This window comes from Lemur catta, chromosome 7 (genome assembly GCF_020740605.2).
Source record: "Lemur catta isolate mLemCat1 chromosome 7, mLemCat1.pri, whole genome shotgun sequence".
NCBI classification, from domain to species: Eukaryota; Metazoa; Chordata; class Mammalia; order Primates; family Lemuridae; genus Lemur; species Lemur catta.
Genome location: NC_059134.1, coordinates 35,264,178 through 35,285,281, shown reverse-complemented (window position 1 = coordinate 35,285,281; position 21,104 = coordinate 35,264,178). Strand labels below are relative to the sequence as shown.

At 35.2% G+C, this 21,104-nt stretch overlaps 1 protein-coding gene across 8 annotated transcripts in view; it reads left to right on the top strand.

Annotated features, from left to right (window-relative positions):
- Positions 1-21,104, top strand: part of YAP1 (Yes1 associated transcriptional regulator) — a 110,988-nt gene that overhangs the window by 70,683 nt on the left and 19,201 nt on the right. Inside the window, exons 4-6 of one of the 8 annotated variants that reach the window (XM_045556845.1) lie at positions 4,281-4,400; positions 17,866-18,059; positions 21,010-21,057. In XM_045556845.1, the coding sequence (XP_045412801.1) occupies positions 4,281-4,400; positions 17,866-18,059; positions 21,010-21,057 (362 nt within the window). The remainder of the gene's footprint in view (positions 1-4,280; positions 4,401-17,865; positions 18,060-21,009; positions 21,058-21,104) is intronic. The other 7 variants (XM_045556846.1, XM_045556847.1, XM_045556848.1 and 4 more) reach the window with 7 other exon arrangements.

The window sequence follows — 21,104 nt, the reverse complement described above, 5'->3', positions numbered from 1 at the left end:
TTGAAAATATTTTCTCCCATTCTTTAGGTTGTCTTTTCACTTTGTTGATTGTTTACTTTGCTGTAGCAAAGCTATTTAAAGATCTAGTCCTTGCCTTTGATCCACTTTCTTTCAATTTAGGAATGCATCCATCCTATTTTGGGCCATCTCTCCACGTAAGATTATATTTTTACCCATAGAGTGTTAAAGACATAAATAAATATAAAGTGTTCTTTTCTGTTTGGCGTATATGTTTTGGTATAAATTTGAGTACTCACAAAGTTATTTGTATAATTACTCTAAAATATATACATGTAATTCTCTAATTGGGAATATGATGAGAAAATAACCAACAGTCACTACACTATTGATTTGTACTGAGCTCATTTCTCCTTTATATATTCCTATCCAAAATTTGTGTGTTTAGAGGTTTGTTTCTGATTGTTTACTTTATAGAACTGTATTGGTGAAAAGTTTCCTGAATTTAATTTTTGAAGTCTTTTTTTAGTGAAATTAATATTTAATGATTAAGATTTGGGTATAAAAGATAAAGTCACTATTCCACTTTGAGAATGTAATCTGTGGACACACTGGCATAAGTTTTGTAATGATGTATTTGTATCTTTAGGCAGCAGCATATTGTATCGGTTAAAATGAAAGCAGAAGCTCCAAAATCAGACTGCCTGGGTTCAAGTCCTGGCTCTAAAGTTAACTGTCTACCTTGTTACCAAACCTCTTTGAGCATCACTGTTCATCTGTGACACTGTATAATCCACATCTGTATAATGTGAGTAAGAATAGTACCCAGTGAATGGAGTCATTGTGTGGATTTAAATGTAACAGTGTCATCATGATATGATGGTGGTAATGGAACTAATGGTGGAGGAGCTGCTGCCATAACTGCCCCTTGGGTTGTGTGTTGCACTACTATTTATAATAGAAAAAAATTTAGTAACAGCCTTGATATCCAACACTGGAGAAAAGGGGTAAATGAATTTTAGGGTATCGGTACAGTAGGACCTATGAAGCCATTAAAAAAGACTGTGTTGTGTCAAGAAAAGATGCTCATAGTATATTAAGTGAATAAAGCAGGAATGGTACAGGTAGAGCATATACCAATGTGTATGCGTGTATTACAGATTGCACAGGAGAAAAATCCAGAAGCATGTCACAAAAATGGAAATTGTTCCGTTTTCTTGCTGGGGAGTGGATTTCAGGGAACTTTTGCTTTCCATTATGCATTTCTGTAATGTTTAAGGATTTTTTTTTTTAATTTAAACGAACTGTAAAAATTAACTCATAAACAAAAGTTTAAGGGCAAAAGACACTAGACTAATAACATTTGTCATTTTCATTCTGTTTAGAAACATGTTAATTGAAAATAGTATGTGTACTACATGATTTTAGTCTTATTTATAGAAAGTTCAAAGTATTACTTGAAAGGCTGGACATTCATTCTTCCATTAAACATTTATTAAGCAACTACTCAGGAATGAGCCTACAGATTTGTAAAGATGAGTGACCTAGTCATTGCCAGAACAAACATGTAAACAGGTAATTACAGTTCTATGTTAAATGTTAATAGAGAATAGAAGAAGAAACTAAATTTTTGTCTGAAGTGATCTGGAAAGACTGAATTGAAGAGGTGACATCTGAGCTGTCTCTTACAGGATGAATAAGAGTTTTGGGGGGGTTCAAGATGTCTGACAATGGGAACAGCATGTACAAGAAGATGGTATGATTTTATGAAAAATTGGTAGAGAAATTGGAATTCTGAAGACTTGAGTCCAACTGGTAAAGGATTTGGGCATTTTCCTCTTGACGGTAGAGAGCAATAGAAATGTTTTTTAGTAGGGCAAATCAGTGGCATAGAAGTTGATTAGAAAGTATTTTAAGAAGAAAACCTTGGTGGCTGTTTGATAGAGGACACTGGAGTGAGGAAAGATGATGAGAAGTTAGTCACTGAAGAAGGAAGCTCTATATCACTTAAGAAAAAGAGCTGGTAAGTATTGATAGCTTAGTTCTTAGAGGTGGACTGGGGCAGACCAATCAGAATGTAAATAGATTCTACAGTATGGAATGAGTGCAACAGGTAGGAAAGGTTGGTTTGTATCTAAGCTAGCCCTTGTGTTTCTAACTCAACTAAAGTGGAAAGTGATGCTGTTAACAAAAGATAGGAGCCAGCATGGTGGCTTGCACCTATAATCCCAACTATTAATACTTGGGAGGCTAAGGTGGGAAGATCGGTTGAAGCTAGAATTTTGAGGCTGCAGTGAGCTACAATCACACCACTGTCCTCCAGCTTGGGTGACAGAGGAAGATCCCCATCTTAAAGAAAAAGTCTATACAGTCAAGCAGATTTGAAGGCTATAATGAGGTCTCTTAGGGTAGTCGAGTTGAGGCTCCCAAAGTCACTCAGTGACTACTGTTGACTTGCTCACCATCATGTAGTCATGTGGTATTTTAGGAACTTAAATTTTAAATATAGTTACTTGTTTTTCAAAAGCATTTTATAATCAAGCCATCTTTAGTAGCAAACCATTAATTTTCAGTTTTAGAGTTCTGTCTTCCTGGAGGAGAAATAGTCCAAAGTGACAGTGAAGGCTAGTGAGAAACGCTTTATATGTGTTGTATGTGTGTTTATATATGTTAAACAGTTTTGCTTTCCATTCAGCTTTTAGTAAACTTAGGGTGCTTACAGCAAATTCTAACTCTAAACTTGGTTAGCATCATATAGAGCTCCACATCCAGGACAGGGGGTGGGAGGCTTCCCCCTATGGACTCTAGACATACAGACTATTCCAGTTCCACACATCTGCATTTCCTAATAGGGTTTTGCTCCATTAAAGCAGACTTTTGACAATACAGTAGCAAATTGATCTGTTCCTAATACCAATGAAACTGGCCTAAAATTAGGGCTTTGGGTCACGTAGGCCTTGTGTGAGTGGTCAGTTTAACCAAAGTTACTTACTCAGCATTGCCCGTGAGGCTGACTTGGACTGTCAATATAGAAAGAAGGAACTTGTTCCATTTTTGCACAGGATAGTCTTCAATTTGGGAGATGAATGAAAAGAAGTGTAGTCATGAATAGCGATCGGTCAGGAATCAGACTGCCTGGGTTTGAGTATCATCCCTGATACCAACCAGCTTTGTGATCTTGTACCAGACTTAACCATTTTGTGCCTTGATTTCCTCATTAGAATAAATAGTACTACTGCTTATGTCATTTGTTGTTGTAAGGATTAAATGAGTTAATGTACATAATATAAATAGAACGGTGGCACATGGTAAGTACTCAATTCATGTTAGTCCACAGAAGAAAAGATTTTAGTAGTGTACTTGTACTCTGTTCTAGTTTATACCTCTTGCCTTGCCTCTCCTGACTCCTGGTGGTAATGGGAAGTTGGGTTGTTGGGAGGGACAAGGAGATACAGGAGAAATATGTTTAAATACTTCAGTAATTTATTCTGGGCCTCTTTTCATTGCTGTTACCTCCCAAAAGCAATCATCTTGTTTCCCTACCCCCATAGAAGTAAAAAAATCTTTTTAGTTAACTAAACTTCATTCCCATCTTATATGATCTTTCCTCACTCTACGACTTTGAAATGGTATCTTTCCCCGTTTTCTTCCTGAGTAATTTGCTTTCCAGAAGCGTTAGCACTGCTGCCCCCTTCCAAGCTTCTAAAAAACTTAAACTTCTAACCACAACCCCCACCTCCTAGCAATTTCTGGTCTACTTAAAAATAAGCTTTGTTTGGACTGTAGTTTTTGATATTACAGTTTTCCTGATGTAAGCCAGTCACATGAAGAGTGAAATAAATGGAGCTTGGCAGTTTTAGCTAAAGTGTGCTTTATATAATATTAAATTGTATGTTTATGATGATACTTTGGATATTCTGAGAATACTTGCATGTATTCCTTAGTAAAGAACTTAGAGTTCCAAGGAAGGTACTGTCACAAAACTGGATTGGTGGGTGGTCCCTGAGCTGCAAGCACTTTTATGTCTTGTATTAACAGTAATAATAATTATTTTGGTCATGACTTCCAAAAGGATTTTTTTGAAAAAAATTTTTTTTTTTAATTTGTGTCTTTAGTGATGTCAATTTTATTATTGGGTGGTTTCTTTTTAGTGGAGAAGAATCAGGTATATAGGTTTACCTTTCTTCTCTGAACACAGGCTTAAATCTGTTTTAATGAGTTGCTTTGTGTCAAGATGTGTTTTCTTTTTAAATTAGCACCCCTTCCACTTTTTTTAGGTACACCAAATAAAAACCAACCATGATTTTTTTTCTGTATTATAGGTCCTCTTCCTGATGGATGGGAACAAGCCATGACTCAGGATGGAGAAATTTACTATATAAACCATAAGAACAAGACCACCTCTTGGCTAGACCCAAGGCTTGACCCTCGTTTTGGTAAAGGTTCATCTCAAAACCTTTTTAGATATTTTTAATTACTATTTTTTGTATGTGAATTTGAGAAAGCACATTTAAATAAAATTGCATTGGTTTACAATATTAGAAAATGACTGCCCACCCAACTTTTACTATTATTTTTATACTTCTCATTTAAAACTTGGGAGATTTATATCTAAATCAGGTTTTTAGTCTGGGTTCCTTGGGTTAGGGTGGGGGAATATTGTAGTGGCTGACTAGCCAGAGTCACTCTTCTTTCACATTTTGGGGGAGACACAGTGATCTTATTTAAAATGATCTTTTTAGCTGCAGTAATAATCAGGCTGTCATGCAACATCTACAACCTGGATTGGCTTTTGTCAGTGACCTAGTGTCTGCTTCTGCTTAACTTCTGTGAGTGATGAGTACCATCCCGTGCCTGGGTATTGTCGTGTCTCCCATCTTGGGCAGGGGAGAATGTCACCCTAGAAATGGTCCAGTGAAAGCAATTTCCCTTCCCTCCCTCCCCCTTTCTTTCTACTGTGTCTGCCTCTATCTCTGTGTCTTTCCTTCTCTCTTTAAAATAAAAGTCCTTTTCTGTTTTTTTCATTTAGGAAACAAAAAGCAAACCATATTCCCCTCCAGATTATAAGAATAAATCACCATTTGCCCAAATGAACTCTCCCCTCCCAAATGTATATATTTTGATAAGGATATTCGAGTTCTTTGGTACCTTTTTATCTCTCTATCTACATATATTTATATATATGTAGGATTTTTTTTCTTTTTCTGTTTTCAGTTTATTCATTTGAGTTTCAGAGATATTTTTCCAAAGCCATGGAAAATGGATCTAAAAAGGAGCAGATAATTGTGGTTTTGAAACTTTCTTCTTGGACTAGATGCAGCTAAGTGAAAACAGTGTGCAGATCACTGAGTAGGTCGGACTGAGGGGACTCAGAACCTTTGAAGCTTTACAGGGGTTGACCTAACAACAACTGGGGGGCCCTTACGGGAAAAAGGAATTAACTCTGTGAATGCCATCAAAACACAACCCTGGGGGCGAAAAAGAAAAACTCTATCTGGAGCTGGTTGGGTAAAATAACTTCCCTGTCAGGAACATTATGAACAGTTCTCCTGTGTCTTACGTATACCTTAAAGAAACAAACACTATTTGGGTTTGCCCCAAACTGACTGACTGGTTAGCTTTATGGACTGACTGAACCTCCTATTCAAATAATATCAAAGGTGGGGTCAGGGCAGAGACTGTCATTTTGACAGTTATCCGGTTTGGTTTAAATGCTGGCCTTTTGAGCTTCAAGACCTGTTTGGGTGTTAAAAAAGTAATGTGGCATGTTAATAATTTGCAACTTTAGATTCTCTTTAGTATTTGAATAAGCCCTTGTGGTTGAAGCAGGAAACCAAGTAAGGTAGAGAATTTAATAAATGTTGCCATTTGTATGGACTGGAACAATAACAACCATGTTTCCGTAAATCATCTTTAGTGAAATGAATTCAGTTTGCCCACATTTTGGGAATTTTAAAGAATGGTGCAGTAGTTTTTTCCTCTCTAACATAGGGTTATGAAAGACGATGATTACCTCTTTACTAACTGCAGAGATCAAAAATTGGAACAAAGCTTTTTTAAAAAAAAAAATAGTCTCTGTTAAAATGGTAAAATAAAACAACTTTGCTCTGAGCTTAAATAGATCTATTGATTACACTCATAGCTTGGTCTTTTGTTTTGAGGGGGGAATACTCCCTCCCTCCCTCCAACACAGGCTTACAATTAGTTATGCTCAAAAGTTTCATAAAATTCTCTTATTGCATTTAGTTTCCCTTTTTGGGCCCACTGCGTATGTGTATTCCAGACAGGCTTGACAGTATGCCAAAGCTTTTTATTTTGTGGCCCGACTTTTAATCTGTTCCAGACCTTTTCAGTCAGAGAGCTCAAGTGTAACTGAAGGGGGTGCAGCAAAGAAAAAACATGTGGGTTTCTCTGATCTAGAGTGACAGCAAATAGAGACAGGCTGTTAGCTGCTGGGTTTGAAGTTTTCCTTGAAATCTGAAGTTCTATATAGTGGATTGTGTTTTATCTCTGCCAAAGAAATATAAACTGTCCCCTTATTTCTGACCCTTTGGGCCATGCAAATATAAACAAATGGTTTCATGGTTGTAGAGTTTGCTTTCCTATATTCTTGAAATCTATATTAAAGTATTTATCAATTCTCAGCTTAAATCAAATAGACGTGTGACTTTTGGCATCTTAGAATGGGATGTATACCCTTGTGTAAGCTTAATTTTATTACACCTCCTTCAGCCATCAACACCTTTTATGTTACTATTTTTTTCAGATGCTTTAAAATTATATTTAGAATGCAGTCATATGCTTTAAGATTAATTATATTTAGAATACAGTCATATGCCGCATAATGATGGCTTAGTCAATGATGGACCACATATACAAGTGGTCCCGTAGATTATAATATCGTTTTTTTACTGTACCTTTTCTATGTTTAGATATGTTTAGAAACACAAATATTTAACTATTGTGGTACAATTGCCTACAGTATTCAGGTTGTACAGGTTTGTAGCCTAGGAGCAACAGGCTATGACATACAGCCGAGGTGTGTAGTAGGCTGTGCCATCCAGGTTTGTGTAAGTACACTCTGTGGTGTTTGCACGACAGTGAAATTGCCTGATGACATGTTTCTTAGAACATCTTGGTTGTTAAGCAATGCATGACTGTATTTAGAATAATTTATCAGTCCTTCACATCCCACTTGATGTTAATAAATTATCTATATAATTTTAGGAAATTAAATAGTTGTAGATTGGTTCTTTTTTATCTGACTTTTTTGTTCTTTAACATTTAAAAACTATATCTTTGATATTTAGATTGCTTTAGAGAATTAGTAATTTATAATAAATTATGAAGTGATATCAAATGGCAATAAGGATGCACTGATATTTATTGAGCTTTGGAAAAAAGAGGGCTTTTTTCTGTTCTTTGTTTTTTAAGGAATTAGGAATGTTTTTACTCTGTTAAAGAAAATGAGTCCTTGAGTATTATGAAAACCATTAAGTTATTTCATATAAACACATAAACATGAATAGTCTCAAGTTTAAACATTACCTTGTATATTATAGAATTATTGTTTTATATAATATAGTCATAAGGATATTTTCCAGTAAAAGCCCTGATGAAAACATACATTAAAAACAAGTTTTTTGTTTCTTGATTTTTTTTTTCTTTTTTTCCTTGCCAACTCTTTTAAATCTTTCCTGATGCTCCTGAACTGTCAATATTTGGTTTTGGAATTATTTAAGATAGAGAAGAAAAGATGTATATTTTAGATAAAAGAACTATTGCTAACTAAAAATTATTAACAGATAAACGTTACAAAATTTGGCCCTGAAAAGGAATTTATGAATCCTCTAATTAGCATTTTTCAGTGGGGGGAATGCTACTATTCTGGGCACTGCAGGACATTCAACATCCCTGGCCCACTAAATGCCATACAGCTATCTGGTCATTGTGACTCCCTAAATTACCAACACATAGTAAAGAAAAAAAAAAAAATCCTGGGAGAGGTTGGGAATATTTCCCAAAATCTGAGCTCCTTTGAGATCTAGGGAAATCATAAACTATCCAAGGTTATATAGTTAAGTGACAGAACTGAAATCTGAACTTGACTTTGGCACCTATAATTTATAAGAAATTTAGATTGAATGCAGTTAATCTTTTATAAACATACCTAATATATCAATACTGATACATGGAAATTTCAGAGGGAGGAAGATGACAGTGGTTAATGCCCTTGTATCCTATATTGTGACTCATCTTAAGGAAATTACCCATAGGTAATGAGTTTCTAAGTACAGAAGAGAATTATAAGATCTCTTATTGGAACAGACTTTGAAGCCATCTAGTTGAATTATCTATGCAATTCATGCCTCACTTCTAGCATATTCTTAAGAGATTGTCTTTCATTCTTAGCTTTTGACCTTTCCCTTTACTGGCTTACTGCGTTATAAGATAGTCCATTCTACATAAGGAAAGTTCCAAGGACCAGAAAGTTTGCTTCCTTTTCTATCCAAAAGCTTATATGTCCCTTCACATTTGTGAATACAGCTCTAATCCCAGCAGTGTTCTTTTCTAACTGTGGTTTCTCCAGTTTTTCATGTCTTAAGAGTTTTATGCTCTTTACCAATTCACTTACCTCCTCTACATGTTTCATTTTACTAGTACCTCTTTAAATGTGATATTCTGTGGTATTTTATGCATACATTATCCAGTGAGAAAAATAGTTACTACACTGCTCTGACCTGGCATTTTCTATGCCTTCCAGAAAGCCATTTTTCAAATCTACAGTAGAGGCTAGCATCCTTTTTCCATGTGGTAATTATACAATGTACATGATTCAACTGAATTAAATTATGATTTAGAAAAAATTACATACTGAATTGGGAATCAAGAGACCCAAGTTCTTCTGGTATCACAATGTAACCAACTGGTTCAGAAAGATACCTAACTTCTCTTGACTTAATTTGACTCATCTGTAAAATGTGACTGACTGGGTTACACTGAATGCTCTTAACAATATTTTCAGTCCTTAATTAACTGAATATAATATGCTAGATTTCGAATTCTTCAATAACTACTTTGGACCCCTGCTTAAGGTTACTTCTCAATAGCCTTTTTGATTTGAGTGTGTTGAGGTTTCAGAGATACTTTTGAACTATTTATTGCACCATTTAAGTTTAACTTTTGGTCCTCTGGTCACAGTTGGGAATTACTTTTGAAGAGGAGACAGGGAAATCTTTCAACCTTTAATCCAAAAGATAAGCCTTATCATATGGTGAGTATGCCCAGGCAGACAAAAGTGATGGGGGGCTGGTGGGAAGTGCTGGGTGGGATATTTAAGCTTTGTCCGCACTCTCAAACTCTTGGAAGCATATAGCAGATTAAACATGCTCATATTAGCAGGGTTCAGCTTTACTACCTTAGAGATGGTGCATTGTTAGTAGTTTATTTCTAAAATTTAGAATGCCCATAAAGTTGTCATGACAGAAAGTCTCATGTAAGCAGATTTGAAGCATAGTTTCAGGCTGTGTTCAGCAATATCTGATTTAATACATACTGTTAGAGATTGCTAATTGTTGCCCTCACTACATTTTAACTTAAAAAACAAACATTTGCTGAAATGAATAGTTTAATACACAAGATGATAGAATAAATATCAAAATTAGTTCAATACATGAGCTCTGTGGTTTTATTCATTTTTAAAAAATTATGTTAAATTCAGTAGGATATATTCTAAAGTAAACACCTTTAGGTATATTCCTCTGTACAGTATGCCTCAACTATGTATGTTTTTTTTAATTTAGCTTTTTATTTTTGAAATGTTTAGTTTTTATTTAAAAATTAATATTTTGGTTAGCCAGGAAGAACAATTCAGTAGGATAGTACCAAAATAGTTTATTAATTATGGTAAACAATTTCTCTGCTTACCAAGGGTGAGTTGACATATGTTAATGAGCTTAAATTGATATGTAATTTCTGTGATGCAAATAGTTAATTATACTGTGAAGAAATGTTTTTGTTTACATAATGAGTACATCATTCACACAGGATTTTTAAAACTTAAAAGTTTAAGGCCTGTAATCCTAGCACTCTGGGAGGCTGAGGCAGGAGGAGTGCTTGATCTCAGGAGTTCCAAACCAGCCTGAGCAAGAGCGAGACCCCATCTCTACTAAAAATAGAAAAATTAGCCATGTGTTGTGGTGCGTGCCTGTAGTCCCAGCTACTTGGAAGGCTGAGGCAGGAGGATTGCTTGACCCCTTGAGTTTAAGGTTGCAGTGAGCTAGGCTGACACCACTGCACTCTTCCTAGGGTGACATAGTGCTTTACTCTGTCTCAAAAAAAAACAAAAAAAAGTTTAAGACCACCAAAGTCACCGAATGATAATTTAAACTAATAATGGCTTGTGTTATTAAAGCCCCTATTATCAAACACACACCAAAAAAACCTTACTTAATTTTTAAAAGAAAACTGTGTTTCAAGTTGTTTTTTTGTATTAGCTCTGAATTAACAAGCATCTCACAAAATATGCTGGAGAAGAGGAGCCATTTGGAGTTGCTTGCCACCTTTTCTGCCAACTCGGAGATTCAGATAGCAGAAACAGAAAAAGAGAGTATAGAATTTCTAAGGGAAAAGTCAAATTGGAGAGTGGTTCAGATTTTTTGTTTTGTTTTATACTCATTTTGTTCTGCTGCCCTAGTTGCTGAGGTCATTTTAGAACTAATTGTGGGCTTGCTTCAACTTGGAGATTCTCCTGTGTATTGCTAATAGCATCCTACTAATACTAACTAGGGAAAGAAACTCTTTGAAGATTTATTTATTCAACAAATGTTTGAGTGCCAATTTCATATCAGGCACTGTACTAGCCATGGGGTCAGGGACAAGCTACTAAATAAGTAAATAAATCATTATAGTTAAGTACAATAAAACATAATAAAAAAGGTGCTGTGAAAGGAAATAGGGTGGTGGGAACCTACTTGCACCTTGGTGGTAAAGGAAGGTTTTTAGGAAGAGGGACATTGAGGGATGAAAAGCCAGTCAAACTACAGACTGTATGAAAGGACCAATTTTGTGTTTATCAGTAAAAACTCTAAGGTATATATCTCTTCTAAATTATAAATTCCCCCAGTGAAAGAGCATTAATAGTAATAAAATATATGAAATTATAAAGGAAGGTGTTATTAATGGACCTGTTTACTCATTAACATGAATTCATGGTGGCAGGTATATTTTAAGTGGAACTCCCCTTCTCTTTAGAGCAGTAGTCTTATCATCTGAACTTTCTTTCCAAACTAGACTTTAAACTTTATTTTCATAGTGGAAGGGAAAAACATGGTTTTACTCTGGGGACAGAAAGCTGAAAGCTAGTTTAACACTCTCTCCCTTTTCTGCCTCACCTCATTTAGTAACCCCTGTATCCCGCCCTAAAAAACTGCTTACTGAGATGATGAAGAGAAAATGTTCAGTTGGGTTTTTTCATTTAGTTCCATCCACAATTGTATTGTTTGAAATATACCATTACAATTAATTTTTATGCTAGTCTTTTGATAGATGGTTGAAGGAGGAAGAAATTGGATTGATCTAAATAGTAATATTTATCAATATTTTTGCACAGTTAAAGATGTGAATAACCCAGTTTTGCGGGGGTTGGGTGTTTGGGAAGGGAGAGAAGTGCAAAGTATGATGGGAGAGATTATTTTGTTTGTGAGAAGACCTATAAAGCAGGATCTTAGAGCAGCTCAACTGTTCCCACATATTGGTCATTAGGGAAACACAAATCAAAACCACAGTGAGTTATCACTTAACTCCCATTAGGATGGCTAGAATAAAAAAGACAGACAATAACAAGTGTTATTGTGGAGAATGTGGAGAAATTGGAACCCTCATACATTGCTGTTGGGATTGAAAAATGATGCAGCCACTTTGGAAAATAGTTTGGCAGTTCCTCAAAAAAGTTAACCATAACATTCGCATATGACTCAGCAATTTCATTCCTAGGTATATATGCAGAAGAATTGAGAGCATGTGTCCACAGAAAAACCTGCACATGAATGTTCATAGCACTATTAGTCATAATAGCCAAAAAGTGAAAATAACCCAAATGTCCATCAGTTGACAGACTAACAAAATGGGGTATATTCATATAACATAATACTATTTGGCAATAAAAAGGAGTGTAATACAGTTATATACTATTAAAACAACGTGGGTGAATCTTGAAAACATTAAGTGAAAGAAGCTAGTCTCAAAAGGCAATGTATTATTTGATTCCATTTGTATGAAATCCAGAATAGGCAAACCCACAGAGACCGAAAGTAGGTTGGTGGTTGCCAGGGATTGTGGGGAGGGACAATAGAGAGTAAACTGCCAGTGGATATGGGGGTTTCTTTTTGAAGTGATGAAAATGTTCTAAAATTAGATAGTGGTGATAGCTGTACAGTTCTATGAGTATATAAAAACTACTGAATTGTACCTGCTACAAGAGTGAATTTTATGTGAATTATTTCAGTAAAATAAACTATTCCTGGGCATGGCATTGTCATTTAGGTACATAACTTAGTTGGGAAACATCTTATGCATATTGATCATAAAAAGATGTATTTAGTCATTAGGCCTTTTGCTCTTTTTGTAAGAGACAGCTTTTTACTGTGAATCAAATAGTAATTTTCACTGAAAAACTATCATTAAAATCATATTTAAAAACAAAAGAAAAAGGGAAAATGATACTTAAGTAGATAAATTATGCTGATTTATAGTAACTTTTTGTAGATGATTCAGTCACTGAGGTCATGTAGTAAACGCTTTGAGCTAGCAGTTAGTGTTCTGTGTTTTTTGTTTAACTATTCTAAAATGCACAGATGGCCTATTAGTTTGTGTTTTTAGAAAAGCATTCATTTCTTTTAGTAAGTCTACTGTTTTATAATCTTGAGTTTACTTGTAGGTATGGGGAAAACCAAATTTTGTTTTAAATATTGTGAACAAAGCAATACTAATATGTAAATATGCAATGTCTGACATTTGATAAAATATTAAAGTGCATTTGTTGTGAGAGATTTTATATAGATTAATGCTTTAATAGTTTGAAAATTATTTCTAATTTTAAATTTATACTTAATAAGGTTACTAGAATTGGATTTATTATCCCAAAGTTTATGACTAACAGATCTGTAATACTTTGTAATATTTCAAGGTTTTGAGGTTACAAATTATGTAAACCTGAAAGTTTTCTGAAGTTTGGAAATTCACATGTTTAGAATGAAACCTGGGAAGAGATCTATGGTGATGACCCCTTTTCTTTTCTTTTTGAGAAAGTCTCTTATTTTCCAGTAATTGCTGAGTCCTTGGTTTTCTACCATAAAGCTGTCAGGACTGATTTGTTAAGTAAAACTTAAAATAGTTACTATTTCATAGTCCAAGAAGCACAGACTTTGCATTTAAAAATATAGCATATTATAACTTTTTGAATTCTGACATTTTGTAGGGTTTGGTTTTTTTTCTCTTTACCTTTTAGAAATTTTACTAAAACTGGAAACGTTGCGATTACAGTAGTTGATTACCCAGGGGAAGAAGTTGGTAATGCTCTTCTCTCTCCTCTCCTCTCCTCTCCTCTCCTCTCCTCCTCTCCCCTCCCCTCCCCTCCCCTCCTTTTTCTTTTCTTTTCGCTACCCTGCCCCCTTTCCCCAGGAAACAAAGCCTGTTTTGTTTCTTGCCTGCTTGTGAGGTCTCTGCTGCACCCCATGTGGGTGCATTGCTCTGTGCTTCGTTGAAATGCTTAAGTTACTCAGAAGGTAAAGAACTGGATGCTTCTGGAGAGGAATAAATCCCAGCTTCAGTAGATAAACAAGATTGTTTGAATTGGTCATTTAAGTGAACTCTTTATATGGAAACCTTGTAGTACTGTTTGTATCCATAGGTAACAACATTTAGGTAAACACAGCCAAAAGTGCTCACCATAGTCATCGGACTATTTCTGGTACATATTTTGTGCAAGTTTCTGCTTCATTCTGTGAACTGGTTCTTCCTCCATCTTTTGATATATTTTGATATCTTAATTTTTCTCATTCTATAATTTTGAGTAGTCAGATAAACTTAGATTTGAAGAAGACCTTACCAACCAATTCAGTTTGTCATCAGCAATGACTGTTGTCATTAATGATTACTGCTAATGGTATCTAATTCTGAGAAATTGGTGAGATGCAAAGGATACTTACTTCTTTATTTTCATGCAATTTTGTTAGTGTCCTATTTTTTTCACAAAGAATGTATATTTATAAATAATTCCTTAAATGTTATTTTAATAAAAAATCTAATGTGAAAAGTTTAAAAGCTTTTTCTAATGTTTCTTAATGGATGAAATATTTAACAATGTGTAGCTCTAGGATCTGTTTTGAAATCAATCATGTTTTATAATTCCAGCACTCCTCAGTTTACTAATAGAGTATTTTCTCACAGTTTTATTTTTTTAATTTAAATTGCTTGGAACTGAAAATTTTTTTTCCTAATACTTGTTTGTTCTAGGCCTCAATTTATGATATGTTCACTATACATAATGTGTCTCAGATCAGCCTCCCAATTCATGTTTAACTCATGCTATCAAACCTGACATAGCACAGTGTGTAAAATGTCTCTGTGTGGAAATATGTTGAGTGTTCTATTGAAATGCCAGGAACATGTTTCACCAAAAGAGGAAGATCCCCTTAGCTCAATCTCTACTGCCTATTTTTTCTATTTAAGTCCTATAGGAAAGATGTACATGCATGTCTTCATGAATCATAGGAATACTTGGAAACAGTGAATGGTATGCTAAATGGGAGTGGGGGGGGAGACTGTGTGTGTGTGTGTGTGTGTGCGCGCGCGCGCGCGTGTGTGTGCACGCACGCCCACCTGTCTTTCTGTGGTGGAGGAAAGTATGGGAATCATCAAAGTATGGGTGATTATCTGCAGAAGTCTCTCTACAGAAAGAACTAGAAAGGACTGTTCTGGAGGAGAGAGCCAGATGAACGTTTATGGAGCACATACTGTTCCAGGTATATAATGGAATACTCAGTCCCCATGATGACTCCAAAAGGGAGATGTTAGTATCCTCAGGTACAGTTGAGGAAAATGAAGATTAAGTGAGTTACTAAATTGGTATGCCCAACTGTAATCCATTTTTGCTTGACTCTGATGGCCATCTTTTTTATATTATACTATGGTACTTGTCATTTATACATATATGTTGGTGACAGATACAAGCAGTTTTATTAAATGAGGTTGTTGGTGCCTGGCAAATGTTAGCTGTCAAAAATTGTTGGCTTTTTTTCCTCTCCATTCCCCTATAAAATACTAAACTATAAACCACAAGAATGAAACTTTTAGCCACTTATTCTTTTATAAAGACGTTTCCAAAGTCTTCATGAGTCAGTATGATTTTATTTTTGCCATGTAAGAGATTAATAAGGCTTGGAACAAGATTGAGTAGTATAACATGTTTTGACATCCCTTCTCTGTTCTTCCATACAAAATATTTAAACAAGATAACCAAAATGATACAACTAGGTAATAATTTTTTTTTTAACTCTATAGGTCAGAAAATAAAACCACACAAGCATTGAGCATGGTGCTTGAGGGCTGCCAGGTTCAGCTTCTGAGGATATCAGGAACTAAAAGTGTTAGGAATAAGGAAGAAATACATAAACAGGCTCAATGGTAAAAGCCAGGCATACAGCTGACCTGGCCCTGGCCTAGTGCAAACATTTACAAGGATTTTTTTTTTAATTAGATGGGGTCGAGCTTTATCACCCAGGGTGGAATGCATTGGTGTGATCATAGCTCACTGAAGCCATAAACTCCTGGGCTCAAGGGATCTTCTCACCTCAGCCTCCAGAGTAGCTAGGGCTACAGGCGTGTGCCACCACACCCAACTGATTTTTTTATTTTTTGTAGAGACCTGCTATGTTGCCCAGGCTGGTCTTGAACTCCTGGCCTTGAGTGATTTTTCCACCTCAGCCTCCCAAAGTGTTGGGATTACAGGTGTGAGCCACCACGCGCTCAGCCAGGAAGCATAAAAATATATTCCTAAATAGCTCATGAGTTAAATGTAAGTCACAGTAGAAATTATAAATATTTGGAATAGAACAATTATGAATTATACTATTTCAAAATGTATAGCATGCATTAAAGCAGAACTTAGTTATATTTATTGACTTAAATCCTCCAACAAAAGATTTAAACTAGGTAAATTCAACTCAAAAATTAGAAAATGTAGAAAAATTGTAGGGAAAAATTAAGAACAGAAAAATAGAAATAAATTAATAGTGCCATCTTATATTAACTAGTGGCTCAGAAAATCGAATTGAACTAAGGAATTCTGAGAGAGATTGGTCTGTAATTTTCCTTTCTTCTAATATCCTTGGTTCTATATCAGTGTTAATGCTGGCCTCATAGAAGACTTGGACAATCTTGAGCCAGGCACGGTGGCGTGCACCTGTATTTCTGGCTACAAGCTTTAGGAGGCTGAGGTAGGAGGATCACTTGAGCCCAGGAGTTTGAGGCCAGCCTGGGCAACATAGTGATATAAAAAGAGGGAGGAAAAAAAAAAGAGTTGGGCAATCTAAAGGGAAATTAGGATTTCTGTACCGTCTTAGGTCTTAAATAGTTAATTTTCTGCCTCAGTGAAAAAATACTCAACTTACATAGAAATGGTTCATTGTTGTTTTTTTTTTTTTCCAGCACACACTTTGTGCCAGATGCTGTGCTGGGCACTGAGGACACATAAATAAATAGGATACTGCCCTCACTCCTGTGGCACTCAAGTGTAGGAGAGATATGAATTTGTAAGCAGAAAATTGGAATCAGATAAGAAATGTTAGTAGACAAAATGGAAAAGTTCCCAGGCAGTTCCTTGAAGCCATTTAGGTCTGGGGTTTTCTTTGGTCAGTGTGTGTGTATTAAACATTTAGTAGAAAATGTCCCCAAAATTTCAACTTAAAAAGTTGAATATGTGTCTGTAAAGGTATATCATTCTTACTAACATTTTCACATAAAACTTCCATCTGCTCTGAGGTTAATCCACAGTTTGATCAGTGCCAGCCGTATCAGTGACAGAAATTCGCTAATATAAAAATCCAGTCCATTTCTAACTCCTAAATGGTGTATTACAGATTCAGCTAAAAAAAATTTCTTTTTGACTACCTGGGCTGTATGCTGCTGATACAGTGGTGTCAAATGAGATATATCTCTGTCATCCAGATACTTGTGGACTCGGTTTGATACAAGAATGCATCAGATCATTTTGATCTACTTGCTTTATTATGGATATACACATAGATATATGAATATATTAAGCATTGATTATTTTAATAGAATTTACTGCTCAGAATGCTGTCTCAGTTGCTTTGGGGGATGGGTTTCTAACTGAATTTATATATTTTTTGTAATAAGTAATGTATTTGCATCATTGAAACTTCAAAAGTTATAAATTAGTCTCTCCAATTTAGTCTTTTAGTCATCAGTTTCCCATCTCCAGAGCCAATAGATATTAGTTGTTTCTTAGCTGTTCTTCAGTTCACATCCTTTGGATAGGCAATGTATATTCCCCACCCCTTTTCTTTGTTACACATTCTATTCTGCACTTTACTGTTAACTTAAGGTCTTAGAAACTGTTCCATATCATTGCATATTAGAAGTATCTCTTGTTTCTTTGCTCTTACAACTGCCTTGTATCTTGTAACAATGATGGTGACAATAATAAGTTCATGTAGCCATTGTGATATTGATGGATTTTTAAGTTACTTCAATCTTACTATCAAAAAAAGCTACACTGAATATCCCAATTGCTTTTGAATAACTAAATCATCAATTTCTCTTCCTTAACTAGTTTTTTAGGACAGATCTGTTAGGTTTTGTTTTTTTTTTTTTTTTTCATTTCAGCCATGAACCAGAGAATCAGTCAGAGTGCCCCAGTGAAACAGCCACCACCCCTGGCTCCCCAGAGCCCACAGGGAGGCGTCATGGGTGGTGGCAACTCCAACCAGCAGCAGCAGATGAGGCTGCAACAACTGCAGATGGAGAAAGAGAGACTGCGACTGAAACAGCAAGAACTGCTTCGGCAGGTGAGGCCACAGGTTAGAAACCAGCCTTCCACTTTTTGGGGTTTGTTTTCCTACATAAAGTGGGCAAATTTAATTTTAGTATTTATTAGTAACAGAGGACCATTCTCTGTAAAACTGGAATGACACGCAGAAGCATTCTATCCAGCTCTGTCCTTGTCTTAAGTTTCTTGACTGGCCTTTGACCACATGGAATGTAACTTACAAACCTGTATCATAAAGAGCTATTTTGGCTGTGGTCATGTGGTTGAGCAAAAATTGAAGGAAACAAGGATGCCTCCTCAAATGTACATGGAATTTTAGGTTACTGTATTTCTGAGGATTTTCAATAAGGGAGAAACTCTGGGACATCAGTTGGGGAAAAACACCTTTTACTTTAAATGAATTATTTTTGTGTGTGGGATACACCAATATGTCACTTTTTAAATGAGAAATATATTTCAGTATTACTGAGTCTAAGAGTTTTTATCTAAAACATAATAAAAGTTATCTCCAAGTTTAGAAGATGCCAGTACACCTAAAAATTACCTGCTTGTGGATATTTTTCATATTGAGAAGGGTAGGACCTAACGTTAGGGAGCTTGAAGCCCTTTATCACTATTTCTGTCCGTTTTCTTTCAGAAAGTACTATCAGTCTTTATGTTCCATAAGAGTAGATAATTCTTCATCTCAAAATTAATTTTTACTTTATCTTGTTTCAAAGTGGTTAAATCTAAGTTCAGGCATTAGGAATGTGATCTTACATTAAGTAGTATAGATATTTAAATTTTTCCATATAAGATTTTTTTGAGTAGATTATAAAAACATGGTATAATAGTGATAAAGTATACAAAAGGTGAAAGTATACTGAAAATAGAATCTTCTTTTCCCTGTTTTCCTAGTTCTCTGGGTGTAAATAACTATGAGTTTCTTCGATTATTTTCTCCCCAGAGATATACATGTCTTTAAAAACATAAAATACTTGTATCTATACTATTTTTTCCTACCTAAATCATTGTGGACATATAGAAATCATTATACCCTACATTTCTGTTACCAGAATGTAGGCATTTAAAGATCTATTTTTTAAAAGGGCCATATTTTAAAAGTATCGCTTTGAGTGTCCAAGAAAATAACATGAACTCAATACTAGCTGTGAACTCTGAATCAGGATTTGAGGAACTCCAGTACCTGAGAAGTTAAATTAAGCCATGGCAGCCTAGACAGATTCACTTATAAACTGTGCTCTGTCAGGATAATTCTAGCTTGTTTGACATTAAGGGTAAGCCCTGATAGAAGGAATAAGATAGTATGTGCCAGCACACAATGTCAGGAAGTTATCAGAGCTCAGGAAATGCTACTCCAAAATATGGCGCTGTGACATGCTGAACTAAAGCAGCAGCCTGAAGTTCTCTACCAAAGTATAGGATGAGGCTTTTCTCCAAAGTTTCTTTATCTACCTAGAAACCAGACCCACCAAAAAGGAACATAGTTGTTTCCTCCCTTCTTTGAAATTGCGTTAACCGGAGAAGATTGAAACTCATATCACAGAAGAAAAGACTGAAAATTAAACACCACACCTAGAGCCCAGACGAATTTTGCCCAAAGTATTGTATGTTCTCAGATCCAATTCAATTTCCAAAGAATTATTTACAGACTGTTGTCTGAGCTGTGGGTCCATTCATTCCCTCTAAAAATCATTTACTACCTTCAAAATGAGTACACCTCCATCTCCTTTCCCCTATGAAGAAGGGTTTGTAAGCATTTGGACCTCACTCAGTTACTGGGTAATAATTCTTAAGCAATTTCTCCATGCTTATGTATATTAAATAAATTTGTATGCCTTTTTCTGTATTAATCTGCCTATTTTCAGTTCATTTTCAGCAGACCTTTAGAGGGTGAAGGGGAAGCTTTCCCTTTGGTTCCTACAAAGTGGTCTTGAAAGAAATGTTTCTTTATCTGCCATAAAGAAGATGGAGAGAGGAAGCATATTGACACAGTTTATTATACCCCTAACTGACTTTCTAACAAATTACTATAAAGGAAGAGTATTTTTCATTTAGATAAAAGTGTTGTTGGAACAAAGTAGCACCATCAAGAATATAATTACATGGTTATTAGAAGAAATAAGGCAATTTAAAAGTATGTGTTACATAACCGGTTTTCATTGTTTTTCATTTTGTTACTATTAGTTGGTCTAAATAAATACAAATCTTAATTTCACATATGAATGAAGACTATAAAAATCAAAAAACTTTAATAATAAAAATTCTTTCATTGCTAATGTCGAAGTCTTAACTGTTTTAAGATCATTAAAAAGTCTAGAAATGGAGCTATTCATCATTTTGTTGTATGCTATAGATCAGCCTGGGGTTTTTTGGTGGGCAAAACGCTGCTACTTATAAAACTCTTCCTTCCAAAGAATTTTTCTAAATCTTATTCTTACTCTGGGTGATGGGTCCTGGACAGAATAGCTTTACTTCCTTTGAAGGTAACTTCTGTGTTTCTTCTTTTATACATACTATGTTGTCTTTTCTTATGTTGAAGTGATAGACCTGTTTTATTCCCATACTAATAGTCTATTTTTAGATTTGTTTTGTTTTTGTTTTTTAGCAATCAGTATAAATTCTATATATCTTAAGTCTTTCGGCTTCCCTATGAACTTCCATTGACAGTTTCTCTTATACTGAAACATCAAATGTATTTTACTTGCTTTATCTAATACTCAGAAGCAAAGAACCTACCTGACCAATATCAAATTTTATTTTAGTCTTGCTGTCCTATCCTCAATGCTGTTAAAAACTTCTGAGGTTTCGTCTTATTATGTGGTGACTCCATTGGCTCCTATCTTCCTTAGTCTGCTTCTTGGGTAGCTTGGGAACTCTGTGCTATGGTGATATGTCTGGATACAATTTTGTAAGTCAGCCTACATAGCCCAACCATGTAGCTTAAAGTAATTTTTATCCATCTTATTTTTTACTCTTAGGCAATGCGGAATATCAATCCCAGCACAGCAAATTCTCCAAAATGTCAGGTAGGCTCTTATCTGATGTTTTAGCATTGGAAAAAAAAAAAAAATTA